The sequence below is a fragment of the Ochotona curzoniae genome, unplaced genomic scaffold (assembly GCF_017591425.1).
Source record: "Ochotona curzoniae isolate NIBS_2020 unplaced genomic scaffold, NIBS_Ocur_1.0 contig_1274, whole genome shotgun sequence".
NCBI lineage: Eukaryota > Metazoa > Chordata > Mammalia > Lagomorpha > Ochotonidae > Ochotona > Ochotona curzoniae.
In genome coordinates, this window is record NW_024465023.1 from 6,083,893 (window position 1) to 6,104,480 (window position 20,588).

The 20,588-nt window shown below is 40.5% G+C and overlaps 1 protein-coding gene across 2 annotated transcripts in view; it reads left to right on the plus strand.

The window, feature by feature from the left end:
- Positions 1 to 20,588, plus strand: part of HUWE1 (HECT, UBA and WWE domain containing E3 ubiquitin protein ligase 1) — a 115,594-nt gene that overhangs the window by 34,836 nt on the left and 60,170 nt on the right. The window contains exons 7-23 of one of the 2 annotated variants that reach the window (XM_040998236.1): positions 5,976 to 6,038; positions 6,734 to 6,811; positions 7,174 to 7,221; positions 7,309 to 7,377; positions 7,952 to 8,051; positions 8,810 to 8,910; positions 9,211 to 9,361; positions 9,474 to 9,601; positions 10,184 to 10,324; positions 10,873 to 10,978; positions 12,127 to 12,333; positions 12,443 to 12,544; positions 12,966 to 13,046; positions 15,014 to 15,120; positions 15,312 to 15,489; positions 16,200 to 16,291; positions 17,252 to 17,463. In XM_040998236.1, coding sequence (XP_040854170.1) covers positions 5,976 to 6,038; positions 6,734 to 6,811; positions 7,174 to 7,221; positions 7,309 to 7,377; positions 7,952 to 8,051; positions 8,810 to 8,910; positions 9,211 to 9,361; positions 9,474 to 9,601; positions 10,184 to 10,324; positions 10,873 to 10,978; positions 12,127 to 12,333; positions 12,443 to 12,544; positions 12,966 to 13,046; positions 15,014 to 15,120; positions 15,312 to 15,489; positions 16,200 to 16,291; positions 17,252 to 17,463 — 1,964 coding nt within the window. The remainder of the gene's footprint in view (positions 1 to 5,975; positions 6,039 to 6,733; positions 6,812 to 7,173; positions 7,222 to 7,308; positions 7,378 to 7,951; positions 8,052 to 8,809; positions 8,911 to 9,210; positions 9,362 to 9,473; positions 9,602 to 10,183; positions 10,325 to 10,872; positions 10,979 to 12,126; positions 12,334 to 12,442; positions 12,545 to 12,965; positions 13,047 to 15,013; positions 15,121 to 15,311; positions 15,490 to 16,199; positions 16,292 to 17,251; positions 17,464 to 20,588) is intronic. The other variant, XM_040998245.1, reaches the window with a different exon arrangement.

Here is a 20,588-nt window from a genome sequence, read left to right on the forward strand (position 1 = left end):
ACAAGCTCTCTATTGTGCAATATTTCTAGAAGCTTACTGCTTGCTTGCTCAGGTTAAAGGGATAACAGTTGTTGGAAAAGTTATTTGGGAGGAAACAATAACGTGAGCTTTTTAGAAGCCGATAGAATGACTATCTCACATAACATACAATCCAAATTCCAGGTTGTTCTTTAGCTTCGATGATTATGGGGGAACATTTTTTCTGTGATTTCAAATATAGACCCTAGTAGAAATTTGAGGACATATGAAAATATAGAGAAAATATAGGAAAATATAGAGAAAATACACTGATTAGGTGTAACTCACCCAAATGCATGTTTCTGAACATTGTAAGCATTAAACATTAGGTTCCCAGGTCGCAAGAGGAAATGATGTGTACAAAGATCTCGTTTACAATATGAAAAAGGTAGAGGATCTGTAAAATAAGGCATATTGGATAAAACTATAAGCTTAAGAGTAGACGGAATAGGGGCTATACTATGTATGGTTGAATGGTTGGGAAGGAATTTATAAAATCTCCAAAACCATTCCCTTAGATTAAAAATTCAGGTTTTAGAGATCTGTATTGTTGTGCAACAAGTTAAGCCATTGTTTACAATGCTGGCATTGTACCAGAACACTGGCTCTAGTCCCAGATGCTTCTCTTCCAGCTTCCTACTAATATACTTGGAATCACCCAAGTATTAGGGTCCCTATCATCCACGTGAGAGACCAGAGTGGACTTGCTGGCTCCTGGCTTCTGGCTTCTGGCTGTCACCTGGCCGAGACCATGCTGTTGAAGCTATTTGAGGAGTGAACCAGCAGCTGGCACTTCCTCTCCACTCTGCCTTTCACATAAGTTAATAACCTTTCGATTCCTTAGACACTTGCACTGAAATGTATATTGAGTATAGTGCAGCTGTCATTGAAGAAAAACTCATTTGTAGTGCAGTTATTAATGAGGTAGAATGGTGGTCTGGCTGGTATATACTCATTTGTTATGGACCAGTACATTGAAACAGTTTGTGATATAGCAGCTGATCTATAGACAGAATTCAGTAATGTTGTCAAAGACAAAAGTTAGCAGACTTTTAGTAGAGAGAGATATTTAGCGATGCTTTAAAGTTCAGATGAGATATCTAAAGAACTTCTCAAAAGCAGTAAGAATAGACAAATAGAATTGGTAGGCAGTGGATATAACAAATTAAAATAGGTGCTAAATTAGCAGAAATTAGGAAGCTGTGTAATGGTGAGTGTTGGTCATGTGAAGCTGTAGGAACCCTTCTATATTTTTGATTGTTTAGCCTGGTATTGTTGGGCCTGTATCCCAAAGATTAATGAGGTTAGTTTTGCATCATTTCACAAAGGTGATGTATTATTAGACATAAAAGAAGTTTTGTTTGTCTGGTTGGTTGTTTTTGGGGGGGGGGGGGTGGCTTCATGTTGAAAAGCAAGTTAAACTGCCCCCTGCAATGCTAGTATTCCCTATGGGTACCAGTTTGAGTCCTGGCTGGTCTACTTCTCGTGCAGCTGTGTTGATGTACCTGGGAAAGCAGCTGAAGATGGGAAGATTTTCATCTTCAACACAGACTTACATGAGGCTCGTGGTTCTTTATTTCAGTCTGGCCCAGCCCTGGCCACTGCAAGGTTTTGGGTAGTGAACCAGCAGATGGAAGATCTTGAGATTTATCTATCTTCTCTCTCTTACCCTCCCTCCCTTCTCCTTCTCCACTTCAGTCTTCCTTTTGCCTGTTCCTCTCTCCTTCACTCACTCTCTTCCTTTTCACTCTCCCTTGCTCCCTTCTCTTTCATTTACTTGGCTTTAAAAATTTTATTTTTATTAGGCAGAATTACAGAGAAAGACAAAGATTCCATCCAGTGATTCACTCCCCAAATGTCCGCAACAGCTAGAGCCAAGCCCATCTGAAGACAGGAGGCAGGAGCTTTTTCTGGGTCTCCGATATGGGTGCAGGGGCCCAGACACTTTGCACATCCCACTATCTACCCTACCACACTTTACCCCTGAACTTTCCCAAGCCACAAGAAGAGAACTTGATGGGAAGTGGCCAGTGAGGGTAGAAGCAGCTCCCCTATGGGTTGCTGGCACTACAGGCAGAGGATTGGCTTGTGCTTACCATAGTGCTAGTCCCAATATCAGGCCTTTTTCTGATGTTGGGTAATTTACTCAAAGTGGTGTTTTACATGCTTCTCTGAGATGATTGATAACCATTTGTTGGATTGTCTCCTTAGGTACCAGGGTCATAGGATAACACATTAGCTAGGAGAGTACAATGAGGAGGGTCCTTAGTGTTCTTTCTCCTGTGATGTAATTATCTGCTGTTCCTTATAGGCTTGGGGGTTGCTTAAACATGGTTCTTATTCTGTATCTGCATCTTCACCCAGATCTTCCAATTGATGCAAGTTAATGATCCAACTCAGTTGTAGATGTATTGGGAAGTACCTTTTTTTTTTTTTAACATCTAACTTAGTAGTTGAAAAAATGAATTGCAGTTGTGTAGTAATGAACTTCACAAAGGATTAGAGGTATTCTCAATAATAGCCTTGAATCTTAAACCCCCATATGAGCACCAATTTGGGCTAAGCTACTCCTCTTCCCTTCTGCTACCCACTAATGCATCTCCAAAAGCAATGGGCAATATCCCAAGTCTTTGGGCTCTCATACCGATTTGGAGACCTGAGTGGAGTCCAGGCCTGTGGCTTTGGCCTGATCCAGCCCCATTCATTGCCGCCCTTTGGATAATGAATTAGCAGATGAAGCAGTTCTGTTTACTTCCCTCTCTGTAGCTATGCCTTTCAAGTGAAGTATATCCTTTTATTTTAAAAAGATTGACCTTATTTTTATTGGAAAGTCAGATGTGCAGAGAGAAGGACAGATAGAAAGATCTTCTATCAGTTGATTCACTCCCTAAGCAGCCTCAGTGGCTGGAGCTGAGCCAATCCAGAGGTAGGGGACTCTTCCGGGTCTCCCACACAGGTGCAGTGTCCCAAGTCATTGGGCCATGCTCAACTTTTTTCCCAGGCCGCAAGCAAGGAGCTGGATGGGAAGCTGGGATAAGAACCTGCGCCTATATGGATCCCATCGTATGTAAGGCAAGGGCTTTAGCTGCTAGACTGCATTGCCAGACACAAAAGAAGTATATCTGAAAAGGTTTTCATGAATTTGTCTTATTGGTGGCAGAACTTTTCTTCCTACTTACAGTTGCTCAGTATTTTAAATGTTCACAAACATGTGAAAGAAAATTTAGTATCTCCATGGATCTCCTTATCATTTTGATACATTTTCATTGTCTATTCTGTGTTTATGTCCTTACATAGCTTAGTTCATGGCTTTTGCTTCTCCTTAATATTCTAGTGTCAGTGTTTTGCCATGTACTTCATGTAATTTTGTAAGAAGCATTTCTTTACATATAATAAAATGATACTATCTTCCAAATGTAGCATCAAAATTTCATGACTCATGCATGGGTTGGCCTGGTTTTTAAGGACCGCATCTTAGGAAAAATTAGAGGTGCTTGTTTTTCTTTGTTTTTATTTCCCATGACACAGGTTTTTTAAAAGACTTATTTTTGTTTGTTGGAAAATCAGGTACACATAGAGGAGGAAAGGCAGAGAGGAAGCTCTTCCATCTGCTGATTTCACTCCCCAGTGTCCTCAATGGCAGGAGCTGATCCTGGAACTTTTTCTTGTCTTTTTAGGGTTTGTTTAGTAAACAACATATGCCCCAAATGGTCATGTCCCAGTAACCCCATAAAAAGTCAGGATATTTCCTGCCCTGATAAGCCCATCATAAAGGCAGAAGACTATAAATCACATCATCATAAGTCCATCTGACCCTTGGCTTATGATGGGATTATACTATTGAAAAAAAAAATCATTGAGTCATCATTAGTTGGGGATTGTATAATTTCATGAAGTTGTATATGGCTACTGAACTCTGTTCCAATTGCCTAGTGTTCAGGTGGACCTTGGATAGCTGATACCTCCCTTCCCCCACCATGCAGACAGAAGGCCCCCACTCTGAGTTAGTGGCAGGATATGTTGGTGCACTCTACCATGGACTTTTCCCATCTGAAACCTTGGAGGTCTCACAGAGATGAATGCTTAGGACCTTCGCATAGGTTTTCACAAAATGTGCCAGCTGGGTCATGTATGTCTTCTGTTCTGTTTGGCTCCTAGAAATATATGAGGACTTTCGAAACCTTAATTTCCCAAATAATTTCACTCCTTTGTTTCTGACTTTTCTTCCCAAGCTTTTAAGTTTGAGTAAACTGTATTGGCCCAGGACATAGGAATGCATGGCGTTGAATGCTGTGAACAAGTGTTGGGCACCCACTCCTGGAGGAGTTTAGACTTAGGTAAAATATTGATCAGCCCCACATCAGATCGTGGAGGAAATCCTGAAGCAGACTGTAATACACAACTACAGGGCTTTTGAGGAAAAGGTGCATTCTGCTCACGACAGACATGTGAGCTGTTGGTTTCAGCCAGTACTAGGCCAAGGGAGTGAGGGCAAGGTAAATCCCATAGAACACTTCAAATTCCACTGCATTTTAGTTTTTATTCTATTCCAGTAAGCATTTGGCTAGTTGGTATAAAGTATTGTTTAATTTCCAGAGTTTTTATAAAAGTTGGTTCTAATGGGTTTTGTTGATTCTGATAAGTTTATTCATTGCTTCTGCGAAAGAGTAAAATTCTGAAATTCCTTACTCCCGTATTTCTGCCGACATTACTCCCAGGACAGCAGTCAGCTTTCAGTCCTTTGGAAGCAAGTGATATGTAATAATCTATTTCCAGGCAAACTTTTTTTTTTTTAATTAAAAAAAAGATTTATTTTTTATTACAAAGTCAGATATACAGAGAGGAGGACAGATTTTCCATCACCATGATTCACTCCCCAAGTGAGCCGCAACGGCCGGTACTGTGCTGATCTGAAACTGGGAACCAGGAACTTCTTCCAGGTCTCCTGCACAGGTGCAGGGTCCCAAGGCCTTTGGCCATCCTCGACTGCTTTCCCAGGCCACAAGCAGGGAGCTGGATGGGAAGTGGAGCTGCCGGGATTAGAACCAGTGCCCATATGGGATCCCGGGGTGTTCAAGGTGAGGACTTTAGCCACTAGGCCATGCCGACGGGCCCCTCCAGGCAAACTTTTTAAACCCACATTTCCACCAGAGAAGTAAGCCCTAATTACCTGAACTATCATCATATTGTATCCTGATGTGTGCTTCTAGAGTAGTATTAGGTGTATGCTATTCATTGCTATGCTTTGTCTAAGATGGAAATTGAGAAAAGCTGCCAGTAGGCAAAGTATAGTTTGAGATAGCTTATATTTTTAAGGGGCAGGCAGATTGTGGGGGCTCTTGGTTTTTCTGTTCAGCAACGGACACCTTTGTAAGTGGATATTTCAGTGATTTATTGCTCTATTAAAAAACAGGCTCTATTTGTATCTGGTAGGTGATAACCTGATAGCCACATCTAATGAAGAGGAAATACTAAAATGTGGGGAGCATTCTCAGGCCATGCTGGTAGCCTGAATCTGTTACCGCACGGGCTTGCTGATGAGTTCTTGGAAACCCTAAGCAAGACAGGATTTCCAGCTTTGTACCTGAGCTAATGTCAACAGAAAGAGACTGGAGAGCATGTGAATCTAACTCAGTGAGAGGAATGTAAACAGACGGAGTGGTTGGGCAAGGCACCTGTCAGCGAGCATGCTGTAGGCCCATGTAATGCTGCCTGTGTTCCTCTCAGGAGCTGCCTCACATGACAGAGAAACTGATCACATTAAAGAAAGCACCTCTAGGCCTACCCTCTTGCCTTGAGTCTTGCCTTAACTTCTTGCATTCATTGGTTCCTTCTTAACTCAACCTCTACTTTATCTTTTCTACACTGTGCTCCAGGCAGCTACATACTCTTCAGTGTTTTCTACATGGGGCACAGTAAGCACTGCTTTAACAGTCTTCTTTTTTCCATTTTCCAAGAGCTGGGGTGGAAAGGAGAATGGCTTTGGACTGGCAGAGTGCTGCAGAGACTTGCATATGATGGTAAGTAACTTACAGGAATGTTTCCTGGCACAATTATGGTCTCTTTCTGAACCTTTCTTTGCAGTAGGAAATATGAGGATACTTCAAACATTTGTGGACAGTGGGACTGAAAGATAAGCTTGTTCTGGTGCTGACTAAATTGGAAATTCATACATAGGTTTTTTGTTGCTGTTGTTTTTCAGAGTATTCGTTTTCTGCAATGTTTCTAAAGTGTTTCTTTGTGTTGAGGTTTCAAGATTGCTATTTCAGTTCAGGGTCTTTAAGGAACCTAAGATCAGTTGAGACAAAGTACACCTTAGGAGGCTCACAGTGCTTTGGGTCCTCAAGTGTGCTGGCACAGTAGGTCAAGATTCTCAGTTTACAGTGGTTGTTCATACCTAGTGCTTGAGTAGGGAGCTCTATGCATTCATTTGCTCTGAAAATGATTTTTAGAAATCTAGGAAAATGCATTTGCTTGCATTCTCACAGTGAAGCTGAAAAGGCTGTCAGCCCTGTGGCTGTATCCTGTATCCGTTTTCTTTACACGTCTCATGTACAGAATTAACGGCGTTGTAGCTGCTGAATACACTGCACATTCTTCTATGGAGCGGATTGACAAGTCACTAAATCTTTTGAGGGGAAAATTGGGCTAAGATGTTGTGTGCCTTCCCTGAATCCAATAAATAGAAGCTCAAAAAAATTTTTTTTGTACACAGAAATATCCACCCAGTGCAACTACACTACACTTTGAATTTTATGCAGACCCTGGGGCTGAGGTCAAAATTGAGAAGAAGGTGAGTTGCATTCATTCGCATTTTACCGATTGTAACCTGTCAAGTGAAGAAATGGATTTTGTGCTGTATTTCTGTCATCCCAATCTGAATATACCTACCAGCTTTTCCGCAACAAGCATCAGTTGCATTCCCAAATTGGTCAAGTTTGGTTCTCTTGTTGGAGGCTGTTGCATAAATAGGACTCTCTTTGTGGCAAACTGCTTCTGTTTACATTTGTTTTTTCTTGGCATCATTGGAGAATTCCAGTAGGTCATGTTGTCTGAATAGTGAGGCGTCAGTTTTCTCTCCCTGAGCCAACTTAGGCCTGTATATTGCATGTCGGGGTATTCGGTGATTCCTAACAGCTTTCTCTTAAATTTCAGACAACTAGTAACACACTACATTATATTCACATAGAACAACTTGACAAGGTAAGAGAAGTTGTTAGCTATCCGATAGTTTCTTAATATTTGCTTGACTCTTGTTCCTAATGGATTCTCTCCCCCTCTAACATGTAGATTTCAGAAAGTCCGTCCGAAATCATGGAATCTCTTACCAAAATGTACAGCATCCCTAAAGATAAACAGGTATGATACATCGTAAAATGCTGCTAGGATGTGGCTGCTCCACAAATGCCCTAGTGACATGTATTGAGATGGAGACAGGCCATGAGCAGGCCTGTTTGGCTTTTCTGGGCTTAGTTTTCTGGTCTTTTAGTGATGATAGCACTTAATATTTTTTTCTTTATGAATGTTGACTGGCTATCAGTTTCTAGTAAAAAGTGAGAGCTTTCTCAACACTTGGTATCAAAGGAGAAAGTGCTCAGCTTGTTCACCTTGTGGCTTTTTTATTTTTTGCTGCTGATTTAAGAGTATTTAATCATAACATTCATCATATAGTAACAATCGGGAGTCTTGCCAAATGTTTTCTCTTTGTTGCGTGTCATTATGGCTTACCTTGGGATAGTAGGAATCTTTATTTCTATTTTGTCAGCTAACCTAGGAACTTTAATTCTGTTTTGTCAGCTAACCTAAGTGGATCGAAGTAGTTTTATTTGATACCTTAACAAATAGTAATGATATCATTTTACCAGACTTAGCCCCAGAGAGAGTATTTACCTCTTCTGTTGATGTTGTGACATAGTTCTCATGCTCTCTACAGATGCTGTTATTTACACACATACGGCTGGCCCATGGGTTTTCAAACCATAGAAAGCGGCTCCAAGCTGTTCAGGCCAGACTGCATGCAATATCTATATTAGGTAAGAGAAAACACTATAATTAAGAGCCCCTAAGTAGGCTATTTGGACTGCATTTTTACTTGTAATTCACCCATGTTTGTTGCAGTGAGACCTACCGAAGTTACATAACAGGTGATTTAAATTGTCACTGTTCCCAGTGGTCACTGAATTTAATTATCCTTCTTGAGGGCCTTCATGTTGGACCAGAAAGAGGTTATGATGCTTGCTGACCTGGATTTGGTCTTTAATGTTTGTTTGTTTGTTTTTAAAATGAATTTGCATTTCACTGTCCTACCATTGCTCTTACCTTCTAGTCTTATTCTCCCATTGTTTTCAGGGGTTTAATTTTAAAGTCAATCAAAAGACACTTTAAGTAGGCAACACTGTAAACCTTTACTGTGGAAACAGTAAAATGAAAATCATGTGCTTTGGAATCAGTCCTGGACTCTTGGTCTGAATCTTCAGATTATCAACCACTTTTTCATCCTTTTAGTTTTTAGCTTTCTTGATTTCTATTTTAACAGTACTTATGATACAGGCATAAAAATCTGGAAAGCAATTCCGCCTTTCATGTTTCCATTCCCCAAAATACTTGAGCCTACCAGTACTAAGTGTGGGCATGTGGTATTTTGGGCTTATCACCATGTTTAGTCCCATCCTCAATGTCTGAACCTCTGTGATTCTGCCCTCTGATGCTACAGAGTCCAAGGGGTTTGTCCATGAATAGTGGCTTAACCTCTTCTACCTGCTTGCTTAGTGTTTTCTTTTTGCCTTTGCAGTGTATTCCAATGCCTTGCAGGAATCAGCAAACAGTATCTTGTACAATGGCTTGATAGAGGAGTTAGTAGATGTCCTTCAGATAACAGATAAGCAGCTCATGGTAAGTATTTATGAATTATCTCTGTTTATCAGGCTCTTACCTATGTGCCTTTAGGATTTCCCAAAAACACTAAAAGGCGGACAGGTTTTTTGGAGGGGATAGGGCTCCCATAAGTGAGGCTTAGCCCTTTTTCTTCCTCCTTGAATATTGATCTGAAAAGCTAATGGTGAGTTTTCAGGATTAAGTCTCTAGCCTTGCAGATGCCCAGGCAGTTAACTTCTAAGTGGTCAGGCAGTTAACTGCTGGGGATATGGGCAACGAAGTTCGTATTGCCTTCTAAACTTGATTCATTCTGTATAGGAGATTAAAGCTGCTTCTTTACGGACGCTGACATCAATTGTTCACTTGGAGAGAACTCCCAAACTCAGCAGTATTATTGATTGTACTGGAACTGCCTCCTACCATGGATTTTTACCGGTACTTGTAAGGAACTGTATCCAGGCCATGATTGGTGAGTTTTGGTAGTAATTATTAATAGGTGAAAAGATGTCCTTTTTAAATATCCAGCCATCTTAACATCAGATTCTGAGCTGTTTTTCTCCCTCTCCAAACTTCCATTGCAGATCCTTCCATGGATCCATACCCTCACCAGTTTGCTACTGCTCTCTTCTCTTTTTTATACCACCTGGCAAGCTACGATGCTGGTGGGGAAGCCTTGGTCTCCTGTGGAATGATGGAAGCCTTATTGAAGGTGTGCTACTGTTTTAAAATACATTCATGGGGAAAGAGGTTTTATGGTTGAGTATGTGAAATAGCACAGTGAAACAGATGTTGTAAGAAAACTCCCAGAAAAAGTTTCCCATATATATATTTTTTTATTTTGGCCTTTTGATTATTTCGTGAATACACTTTAAGACCAGTTATGTCGATTGTTAAGATTTTAATGTAATCCAGGAGAGAGCAATGAAGCAGGAGGTACTGAGTAAAAGTGAGATCATTGCAAGATAATGTTGAAACTTTAGTTGTGACCATGAGGAAAATGCATGAAATGTATATAGAGGTACCTTCAAACTGTGCTGTCATAGCAGTAAGCTTTTATGATTTACTGGGGACTGGCTATTTCTCACTAAAGGTTCTAAGTGTGCTAAGTGCTGGGTGTCCCCATTACTTCAGTCTAGATTGAGGCCTTAAAGATGGAGCAGACACCTGGCAGGCAATGCCTTCCTCCTCCCCCCAGTACTATGATACCTACATGAGGACTCAGAACATGTTTACTAACATGCTCTTTGTCCTTAGTTCAATTGTTTTAATTTCTTTTTTCTCCCCCTAATAGGTCATAAAGTTTCTTGGTGATGAACAGGACCAGATAACATTTGTTACCAGAGCTGTGAGAGTGGTTGACCTCATAACCAACCTGGACATGGCCGCTTTTCAATCCCATAGTGGACTTTCTATATTCATTTATAGACTTGAGGTATTATTCTGCCAAGGGGCACTTTGCATAGACTTGATTCCATTGAGAACTGAACCGAGGGTTCTCTTTCTCTCCCCCACCTCCCCGCATTTGAAAGGTAGATTTACTGAGAGAAGGAGAAACAGAGGCTAAGATCTCCCATCTGCTGGTTCACTCCCCAAATGACCACAATGGCTAGCACTGAGTTGATCTGAAGCCAGGAGGTCTGTGTCTCAGGGTCACAGTGGGTGATGTGTCCCAAGGCTTTGGGCCATTCTCTATTGCTTTTCTAAGGCTCAAGTAGGGAGATGGAAGGGAAGTGGAACTGCCAAGACATGAACTGATGCACATAGGATTCTGTCATGTGCAAGGCAGTGGATTAGCCATCGAGTCATTGCGCTGAATTCACAGGGCCTTTTTAAATGTGTTATCAAGGAAGCATCTTGCCCCTCTTCTGTTTCTGGAAGCCAGTTCTATAATTTCACTTGGAAATTCTCTATTGTAGTTAGTTGTATTTAAATCCCTGAAGCATATATAGAATTTTAAAATTTATTTACCCTTGATTGTAGCACGAAGTAGATTTGTGCCGAAAAGAGTGCCCATTTGTGATCAAGCCAAAGATCCAGAGACCCAGTACAACACAAGAAGGAGAAGAAATGGAAACTGATATGGATGGCAAGTAGCAGTTATTTCAGTGCCGTAATATCCCTATGTTAATCGTTCTATATAAATTGCAGAGTATTCAGTTCTGCCAAAGGTTGTTTGTTTGTTTGTTTGTTTTGTTTTTTGTGGGGTTTTTTTTGGCTATATGGTTGGCTTTGAAGTTGGTTTTCACTAGAACACTCAGAAAAGGCAGTGGGAATGTTTTCCTAATAGAAGTGGGAGGTGAGGAAGATGGTTTAGCTGCAGTAGACCCCTGCTGTCACACCTTGATATTGGTGTTTTATTGCTTAAGCCATGTTTTCTTATGACATTATTCATTATGTTATTCTCACTAAATTCTAAACTGCAGGGAATCACTATTACCATATTTTTAGTGCAACAATGCCTGATAAATTGTTAGTGTATGTGTGTTGTAGTGATATGGAGAATAGACTGTAAAATGGGACCTTTTCAAACTTTGAGAAAGGAAAGAGAGGTGAATAGGTATTTGGTAAGGAACAAATTTTAATAGTAAAATTGGAAAAAAAAGGTAGTCTAGCTTTTTAATCGCTGGCTGTATTTTCTTTTAAAATATTTTTAAATGTGTCCAATGCATGTCTGATTATAATTCAAAAAGAAACTATTGCCAGAAACAGCTTACTCAAAAGCTCAGTTACTTCTGTCTTGGTAATCTGTTATTATGCTTTATGACACTAGAATGTACAATGTTTCTGTCTTCCTACTGCATTAATAATCATAGGTTGTTTTCTATGATTTTGTACCTGTTGCCATACCTGAACGCCCGTTTCTAGTGTTTGGGGCCAAACTGACATTTGAATTCTTAAGTCATGACATCATAGACATCAGCGTAGTAAGCACTTTGTGCAAGAACATATGTGAAGTGGGTATATATGTATGTGTGACTATATGTACTTAAAAAGATTTCCAAATATAAACAGCCGCTTGCCCATTCTTGCTTATGGGCATGATGTTAAATGTTTCAATTGTTTTTATACTTATTATTACCTGCTATCTGCTAAACAGTGGTACATGAAATTATATTCCAAATCTTTCTACTTCATTCCATTCACTTCAGTTGATGAAAGAAATTGGTTTGATCAAGAATAACCTCTTTGTGGAGTGCCTTCCATGCTAATTATTTATTATAATTTGCACTTCAGTTGCAGATGTGAATATGGAGAGCAGTCCAGGCTCATCGAACCCCATGGAACAGCGGCTTGATGTCGAATTAAGGACACCAAGTTCTAACAACAGTGCTAACATCTCTTCTTGTTCTGTGCCTGGCACTGGCCCTGGGCCTGGCCCTGGCCCTGGGCCTGGCCCTGGCCCTGGCCCTGGTCCTGGCCATGGCCCCAGCTCTCGACCTGGTGTGTAGAGCAGTTTCTCTGTGATATTTCACAGTTACTTGAGTTACTGAAGTAGTGAATATCACAGTGTTGGCAGAGCTTAAATTTTCTTATTGTTTTCTCTTGCCAGGTGTGCAGTGTATTCCACAGCGGGCAGCACTTCTCAAATCCATGTTGAACTTCCTCAAGAAAGCGATTCAGGACCCTGCTTTCTCAGATGGCATACGACATGGTACTTTTTACTCTGCAAAACTGCTTCCGAAGCATGCTCTCCTCATCCTTACATGCTCTTTTTGACACATATTTCTCTTACCCTGGAGGCTTAGGGAAAGGCCAGGCCAGTTTGAATTGTTCTAGTTGGTTGATATCACTTTTTCAGGACCTTGTTAGTGGCTCACTGTTTTCTTAGTAGCTCATCAGTTTTTCGTTTTTCTACTTTTGTCTTTGTGTTGACTTCCCATGCTCCTACCTCTCTCAGAACTTCTGTGCTTGTGTTTTCATTGGTGACTGAAGAATAACTAGCAAAATACACAGAAAGGCCTTCTGATCAGAATTAATAGGGACTTTGTTAGCCAGAGTGTGCTATATGTAGCATTGTTTCATTTTCCTCACTCCTCCTGATCACGTTCTCATTGATGTTCACTTTCTTTCAGTGATGGATGGTTCTCTGCCTACCTCCCTGAAACACATCATCAGCAATGCAGAATACTATGGCCCATCACTTTTCCTCTTAGGTAAGTAAAGGTGATGCCTGAGATTATGTATCTTTATTATTGGTTAGGACTTTTTTTTTTTTCAAATGCATACTTGTTTATTTCCAACTGTTAATAAGCCATGGGATATAGATTATTTTTTTTTTAAGTAAGGTTTTCTTAGATCACAGAAAGTTGTTTTTTTTTTTTTTTAAGATTTATTTATTTGTATTAGAAAGGCAGATATGCAGAGAGGAGAGACAGAGAGGAAGATCTTCCGTCCGATGATTCACTCCCCAAGTGGCCACAATGGCCGGTGCTGCGCTGATCTGAAGCCAGGAGCCAGGCATCTCTTTCTGGGTCTTGTACACAGGTGCAGGGTCCCAAGGCTTTGGGCCTTCCTCAACTACTTTCCCAGGCCACAAGCAGGGAGCTGGATGGGAAGTAGAGCTTCTGGGATTAGAACCTGTGGGCACACAGGATCCTGGTGCGTTCAAGGCGAGGACCCTAACCATTACACTGTCGTGCCAGGTCCATGATATAAATTATTTGTGATGAGGTTTTTGTATCTCTGGCCTGCTTATGATATACTTACTTTTCATGTATAGTTATGAACAGAAATCATGTCTGTAGATAGGCATTTTGCTAGTGAAGATATTGGTAGGATGTGTGCTCTATATCAGGATGCTCGGGATTGATTCTCCACCTGATGCCCAATTCCTGCTTCCTGTTAAGGCCATTCTCAAGGCAATCACGTATGGTTCTAGTGATTGGTTGCTGTCATTGAGTTCCTGGCTCCCGTTTGGTGTCCATTTCCAATTGCTTGAATTTGGGTTCGAGTTAGTAGATGGGTCTAGCATGCATGCACTCACTTGTTCTCTTCCTCTCAAGTCAATACATAAAAAAATCATAATCTTTATTCAGCCTCTAATAAAATCCATCTAGAATCCTGTTTTAATATTGATTGCCATGGGAACTAAATACTGTTAAAAGGTCTACCCAGATACCCTTAAGACACACCTATGGCTCAGAATCTCTTAGCATTTATTTGAGCCTTGGGCCAGATATTTATCTTGTCTGGTTTTCACATTTTTAGATTTTCAGTCTAACTATTTTTCACACTATTCTTGTGTGTTTTAAAGGAGTATTTTTTGGCCTCAATGGTTGAGACTTGTCCAGGCCAAAGAACCAGGACCTGCTTCTGGATCTCCAATTTTGATGGCAGTGACCCAAGCATTGGGGCCATCTGCTTCCTTTCCCAGGCCATTAACAGGTAGCTGGATAGAGGAGAGCAGCCCGTACTATAATTGTCACTTTTATGGGATATTCACATCAGAGGCAGCGGCTTAACCCCCTAGGCTACAACACCAGTACATCCTTAGACAAAGTTTAAGATATTATACTGTTAGAAATTACTGGATGTTTCCTGTGATGTTCAAATGCTATATACCAGCAGACTGGTTTCTCTTCTTTCATAGATCATTTTCTGTTTTGATTTGGAGAATCTAGTATCAATTTCTTTATGTTAGCATTCACAAATTTGACTAGGTTACTTTGAGTTCTGATGTATTATTTGATTAGACACCTTAAAGATCTCTATATATTTCTCTGATTCTGGTTATTCTATTTTATTCTGTTTAGCATGCATAGTCTCTCCTGAAAACTTGTTTCAGGTTTATACTGTACTGTGTTCTGTATCACAGAAGGAGACTGGTTTATATACCTTGTGGTATGTATGTTTAATGAAACCCTATGCAGCTATTCAAAGTAATTGAGGTTATATTATGCATATTACAGTTAAAGTTCAAATTGTATAATCTCATCTAAAATGCTGATAAAAGCTAGAAGGTCACTGGATTATTATTAGGATTAGTCTCTGGGGCTCTCTCGTGCTTGGTACATGCTTAAATTATTTTACGTTAAGTATGTATTTCTGAATCCTTTGAGTATTTTTGCTCTTAATACCTGTGAGTCACCACTAAGTGTCCCATATTTTCTCATCTTTGTAGCTACTGAAGTGGTGACTGTGTTTGTATTTCAAGAACCATCACTGCTGTCCTCGCTCCAGGACAATGGATTAACAGATGTCATGCTGCATGCACTGCTCATCAAGGATGTGAGTCCTTTGTGCTATACTGGGGAACACACAGAGTTGAAAAGTTGCCCATGTTATGCATATCATGCTGAATATAACGGTTGTTACAAAAACCCTTGCTGTCTGTCGATGCGTACCCCTGGCCAGATTTTCCTAGCATCTATACCTGAATTCTTTGAAATCTATTCAAATTTACTTTATCTTCTCTCTAGGTTCCTGCTACCCGTGAAGTCCTTGGCTCCCTTCCAAATGTATTCAGTGCACTATGCTTGAATGCCCGAGGTCTTCAGTCTTTTGTACAGTGTCAGCCATTTGAACGTCTCTTCAAAGTTCTTCTGTCTCCAGATTACCTCCCAGCTATGCGGAGGAGGAGGAGTTCAGATCCTCTTGGTATGTTGCCAGGGATTACTGTATAATAGAAAATTGCATTATTTGGCCAGGAAAAGTCCTCATAAGCTCATGTAGTTTTTTGGCTCTATGCATTATATCACAGGTAGAAGCGAATGCTTCATCTTTAGCCTATTTTCAGTATTTCTGTTCCTCTCAGTAAGTTGCTATTGCGCTGTCCTGAATGCCAGAAGCAGTGCTTGATGTCCAGATGTACCATGTAGGCTACTAGAGTGAGGAATATGGAGTGGTTAGGCATTCTTCCTGGTAATGTGATACTCTGGTATCCACGTCTCTGAAGATGATATACAGCTGACTAGACTTAACTCCCAAACATGGAATTATTAGCAAGAATGTAGGAGTTCCAGATTGATTCCAGTTTTTAAAAATGTGCTTTGTACCGTTGACTACCCCTTAGACTGCCCGAGGATAATAGTTTATGCCTATTTCTGTCTTATTCCAGACTAGTTTTGAAATCTCTACAGTAGAGATTTCCAGGGAGGAGTGCCACACACACCTGCGTTAAAGGATGTAGTGTAATTGTGTGATTCCTTCCTCCCCATCAGGGATTGGGTGGTGGTTTGGTACAAAGGGAAGTTTGTCATTGGGAAATCACAAGCGTCGGCTCAGTTTCTTCTTTCCGCCTCGTGTTGGTACGGACCAAAAGTAGCTCTGTTTTTCATAAACTTCTAACAATCTCTTTTGTTTCTTAGGGGATACTGCCTCCAACCTCGGGAGTGCTGTCGATGAGCTCATGAGACATCAGCCCACACTCAAAACGGATGCAACAACTGCCATCATTAAGGTATGAAGTTGCCATGTCCTGTGACGTAGGACCGTAGCAGGTCATTCAGGACAAGGTTTTAGAAAAGATTGTCATTGTACTTAGGTCTTTCATAATGAAGTCTGTTCATCTTGACTGTTACAGATTGAGGATCAATTTCATTATGGAAATAATTTCTTTCTTTAATGTGAACATCTTGAGTTTTTTTTTTTTTTTTACTTGTTTTTTGCAAAAGTGCATTACCATTTCTAGTCACAGTTCCCTGATCTTTTTTTCTTATGAAAAATATTTGAAAGGCAGAGTTTCAGTAAGAGGGAAAAGCAAAAGACAAGGGAAGATCTTCCATCCCAAATGGTAACAGATCTCGAGGATGGGCAGGACTGAGGCTGGAGCTTTTTCTTGGTCTCCTTTGTGGGTGACATGGGCCCGAACACTTGAGCCATCTTCTGCTTTCCCAGGCTGTTAGCAGTGGGATGGATTGAAGTGGAGCAGCTACGAGTAGAACCTGTGCCTGGGTTTACCTGCTGTACCACAAGTGGCCGGAGTTGCACCAATCTGAAGCCAGGAGCCAGGATCTCTTCCAAGTCTCCCACACGGGTGCTGGGTCCCAAGGCTTTGGGCCTTCCTCAACTGCTTTCCCAGGCCACAAGCAGGGAGCTGAATGGGAAGTAGGGCTGCTGGGATCCCGGCGTGTTCAAAGCAGGGACTTTAGCCACGCCGGGCCCTGAGCTTTTTTCTTGATTGCCAGCCTGAACCCTGTCTCTTCACCTTGCCAGTTGCTGTTTAGGATTTGTAACTCATGAGTTGGTGTTCCTTGGTAAAATAGAAGTCAGATCTGTGACTTAAGCAGCAAAGTGAGCCAAATTACTTAACTTTACAGAAAATATATGTATAAGATAGTTTGGAAAAAAACATTGTATTCTCAAAATCATTAGTCATTTCTCCTTAATTACTGATATGGAATCTTACTTCCACTTTCAGTTACTTGAAGAAATCTGTAATCTTGGAAGAGACCCTAAATACATCTGTCAGAAACCCTCGATCCAGAAGGCAGATGGCACTGCCAGTGCCCCTCCCCCAAGGTCTAATCATGCTGCAGAAGAAGCTTCTAGTGAGGATGAGGAGGAAGAGGAAGTACAGGCCATGCAGAGCTTTAATTCTACCCAGCAGAATGAAAACGAGCCTAATCAGCAGTAAGTGTTGACAAAATAGATCTGTGAGTGTTCTTTTCAGTTATAAAAGGTGCAATGTTATATTAGATCATTTTAAAGTATTTAGTGCCGTAAGAGTATATATAATTTTCCGTTTTTGAACCAGTGTGTGTTGTTTGTGGTAAAAGTTGTTGCATTATGAAGCTCTCATTCGGGAAGGTGTTTGGGAAGTTGAATCGCAATTCAGTAAATCAGGTTGCTGGGCTTTGCACAGAAGAGTTATTTTCCGTTTGTTGACTGATAATCCACATCAATGACTCCTTGATTGCTTCAAGAATATAATAAAACACTTTGTACTTCTTGTTTGAAAGGCAGAGAGACAAATGGTTTGAGAGCTCCCACTGTTTTACTCCCTGTCTACCTTTGAGATCAGGAATGGGCCAGGCCAAAGACTGGAGCCACGATCCCTGTCCATGTCTTCCATGTCGGTGGCTCACCACTTGAATCATCACCCAGTGCCTCTCGGTGTGAATTACCAGGAAACTTGGAGTGGAGCTAAGATTCAAACCCAGCTTCTTGAATGTATGTGGGTCCCGACTTCCTAGTCCAAATGCACAACCCCACATTGCACTTTTGAAGCACATCTCCTACAAACTAAGAGTCACAGGAATTCATTGTTGCTGTTTTGGTATTACTCATTTGATATTGTAATTTTTTTTTTTCAAAACAGAGAGCTTTGGGATGCAATAGACATAACCAGGCATAACATATTCCTTCTCATTGCTATTTGTTTAAAAGATTTGCTGTGTGTAAGAAATGTCTACCTGGGTTTGAGTCGTGATGGGGGTTGCCTTAAAGGCTGCTTGCTGGTCGTGCATACCGTGCCAGGCTGTTTGAGCTTATGATATTCACCTGAAGTAACCCTATATCTGTAACTCTTAGTCACCTGTATTCCAGCAACCATGATGCACATACTCATTTATGTTGTTCTATATATACAAATTCTGAGAAGGTGAGACTCCGAGTAGGTTTGAGTTGATCAAGATGGGCAGTTTGGAACTTAACAAAAAGATTAAGGGTGAGAAAAGTTTGATACACATGTGCAAGCATCAATGCAAAAATGTGTATGTCCTCTTGGTACTCTACGTGGTAATAGTAATTTTGATGTGACGTGAAGTTCCATGTACATTGCTTTTGAGAAGGAAAACTGCCTATATTCTGCCTACATTTTCTTTAATGTTCTTTTTCCTGGGCTGTGACGGGAATCATCTTGGAAAGAAGGAAGATTGTTCATGTGTAAGGAGTCATAGTCTTACTGCTTTCTTAGCAACACCCCTAATTGTTGTCATGGGGCCTCCCAAACACAGGTCATAGTGATCGAAATCAGTGTGTGTATGATCTGCATATCTACCTGAAGATCTAATGGACCCCTAGATTTCATATGCCCACTTCAGATGGTTCAGCTAAATTAATGTTTTCTCCATGACCCCCATTTATTTATTATTTATTTATGTTCTGACTTGAAAGACATGACTCACTCACCAAAGACATCACTCACCAAAAGCTGCAACCAATACTAGACAAAAACCAAAGCTTCTTTTACTTTAAAGTTATCATTATGTCATTGAACTATTTCTGGAATTGCAAACTTGGGACTCAGGATGAAAGGAACTTTTATAGATGTCAACCTTATTCTCCCAACACTTGTTGAGATTCTGCATATGTGATAATGTCTTCTCACTAATTTCTAAGCTCCTCAAGGACAGTGTTTTCATTCAGCAGTTTGTTCCCAAGTATATATGGTAGGTAATCATTCACTAAGCATTGATTTAGTTGAATAGATAAGATCATCTATCAAATATTCTACCACAGGGAAAATTCACAGGTATCTTCCTAGATGCAAAATAGTTGCTGCATCATAGCAGTAACATAGGTATGAGTGTATTACTTTATCATTCACATAAGACAATCAAGAGCCTCCACTGCTAAATGTATGTAGTTTTTTTCTCTATGCTATCTTTTGAACCTTCCATTAGTTCACTGAATGGATTATGGCAAGAGACTTATTAAGGCTCTGGGTTCATTGTGAAAGCCAGAGGATGTTAAAAAGGGAAAGGTTTATCATCTTATCTCAGGCGTTCATGGTAGTAGATGTGTATGTTCTGCCACTCTGAGGAAGAGGCTTGGAGATACTTGGTATCTGTATCACCCTTGCCATATGTCTTATTACTTTCCTCTTAATAGTGGAACCTTCATAAAAACTGGTTTCATTGCTCTCATCCTTTTAGTGTTTCACACAAAAATACATACACATACATGCATATATTGTTCCTGGTAATTGTTATTGAAATATAACTGTCCCTGTAGTAAACTATATAGATTTTGAGTTTTGAGTTGGCAACCAAAAGTGAGATACCAGATACCTACTCATTTTCATTTTGTTGTAAGGTAACTTTCTGTTCAGGAATATTTTGTGAATGTAAGGATCTTACAAATGGAGTCTTACATATGTGTGTCATGTCTGTGTATGCCTGCTTGCTTTCTTCCCTCATTGTTGTTTCGTGGTTTAACGATTCATCCTTATGGTCTCATTCAGTGACTTGTGTCTTTTGGTTGTTGTGTTAATGTATTGACAGAATTGGGGTTTTCGGGTTTTATTTTACCTCAGAGTAGGGCGATGCTCTTTTTCCTTCTTCAGAGCCAGAGACTGATATTTAGCAGTTTTGCTTATATGTGTTCTTGGAATTCAGAGTATTGTCCCAGATCCATGGAGTACGGTCTACAGTGAGATGTTTTCACCAAATAGTACTATTTGTCTTTGATATAATCTTTTCTGCCTTCCAAATTGTTTTTTTATTGAAAAGTCAGATTTATGGAGAAAATGAGGTAAATTTCTTCCATCTGCTTGTTCCATGTGTCCACAATAGCAGTCTCTGAGCCTATCAGAAGCCAGGAGCCCCGAGCCTCTTGGGCATCTCCCACACAGGTGCAGGGTCCCAAGGCTTTGTGCTGTCATCTGCTTTCCCAGGCCAAAGCAGGGATCTGGAGGGAAGTAGAGCACCCAGGACATGCAAGGCGAGGGCCTTTAACCACTAAGCTACCTTGTGGGGCCCATTCCAAAATGTTTTGAGCCCAGAAAACTCGATACTGTTGCAAACAAGTATATA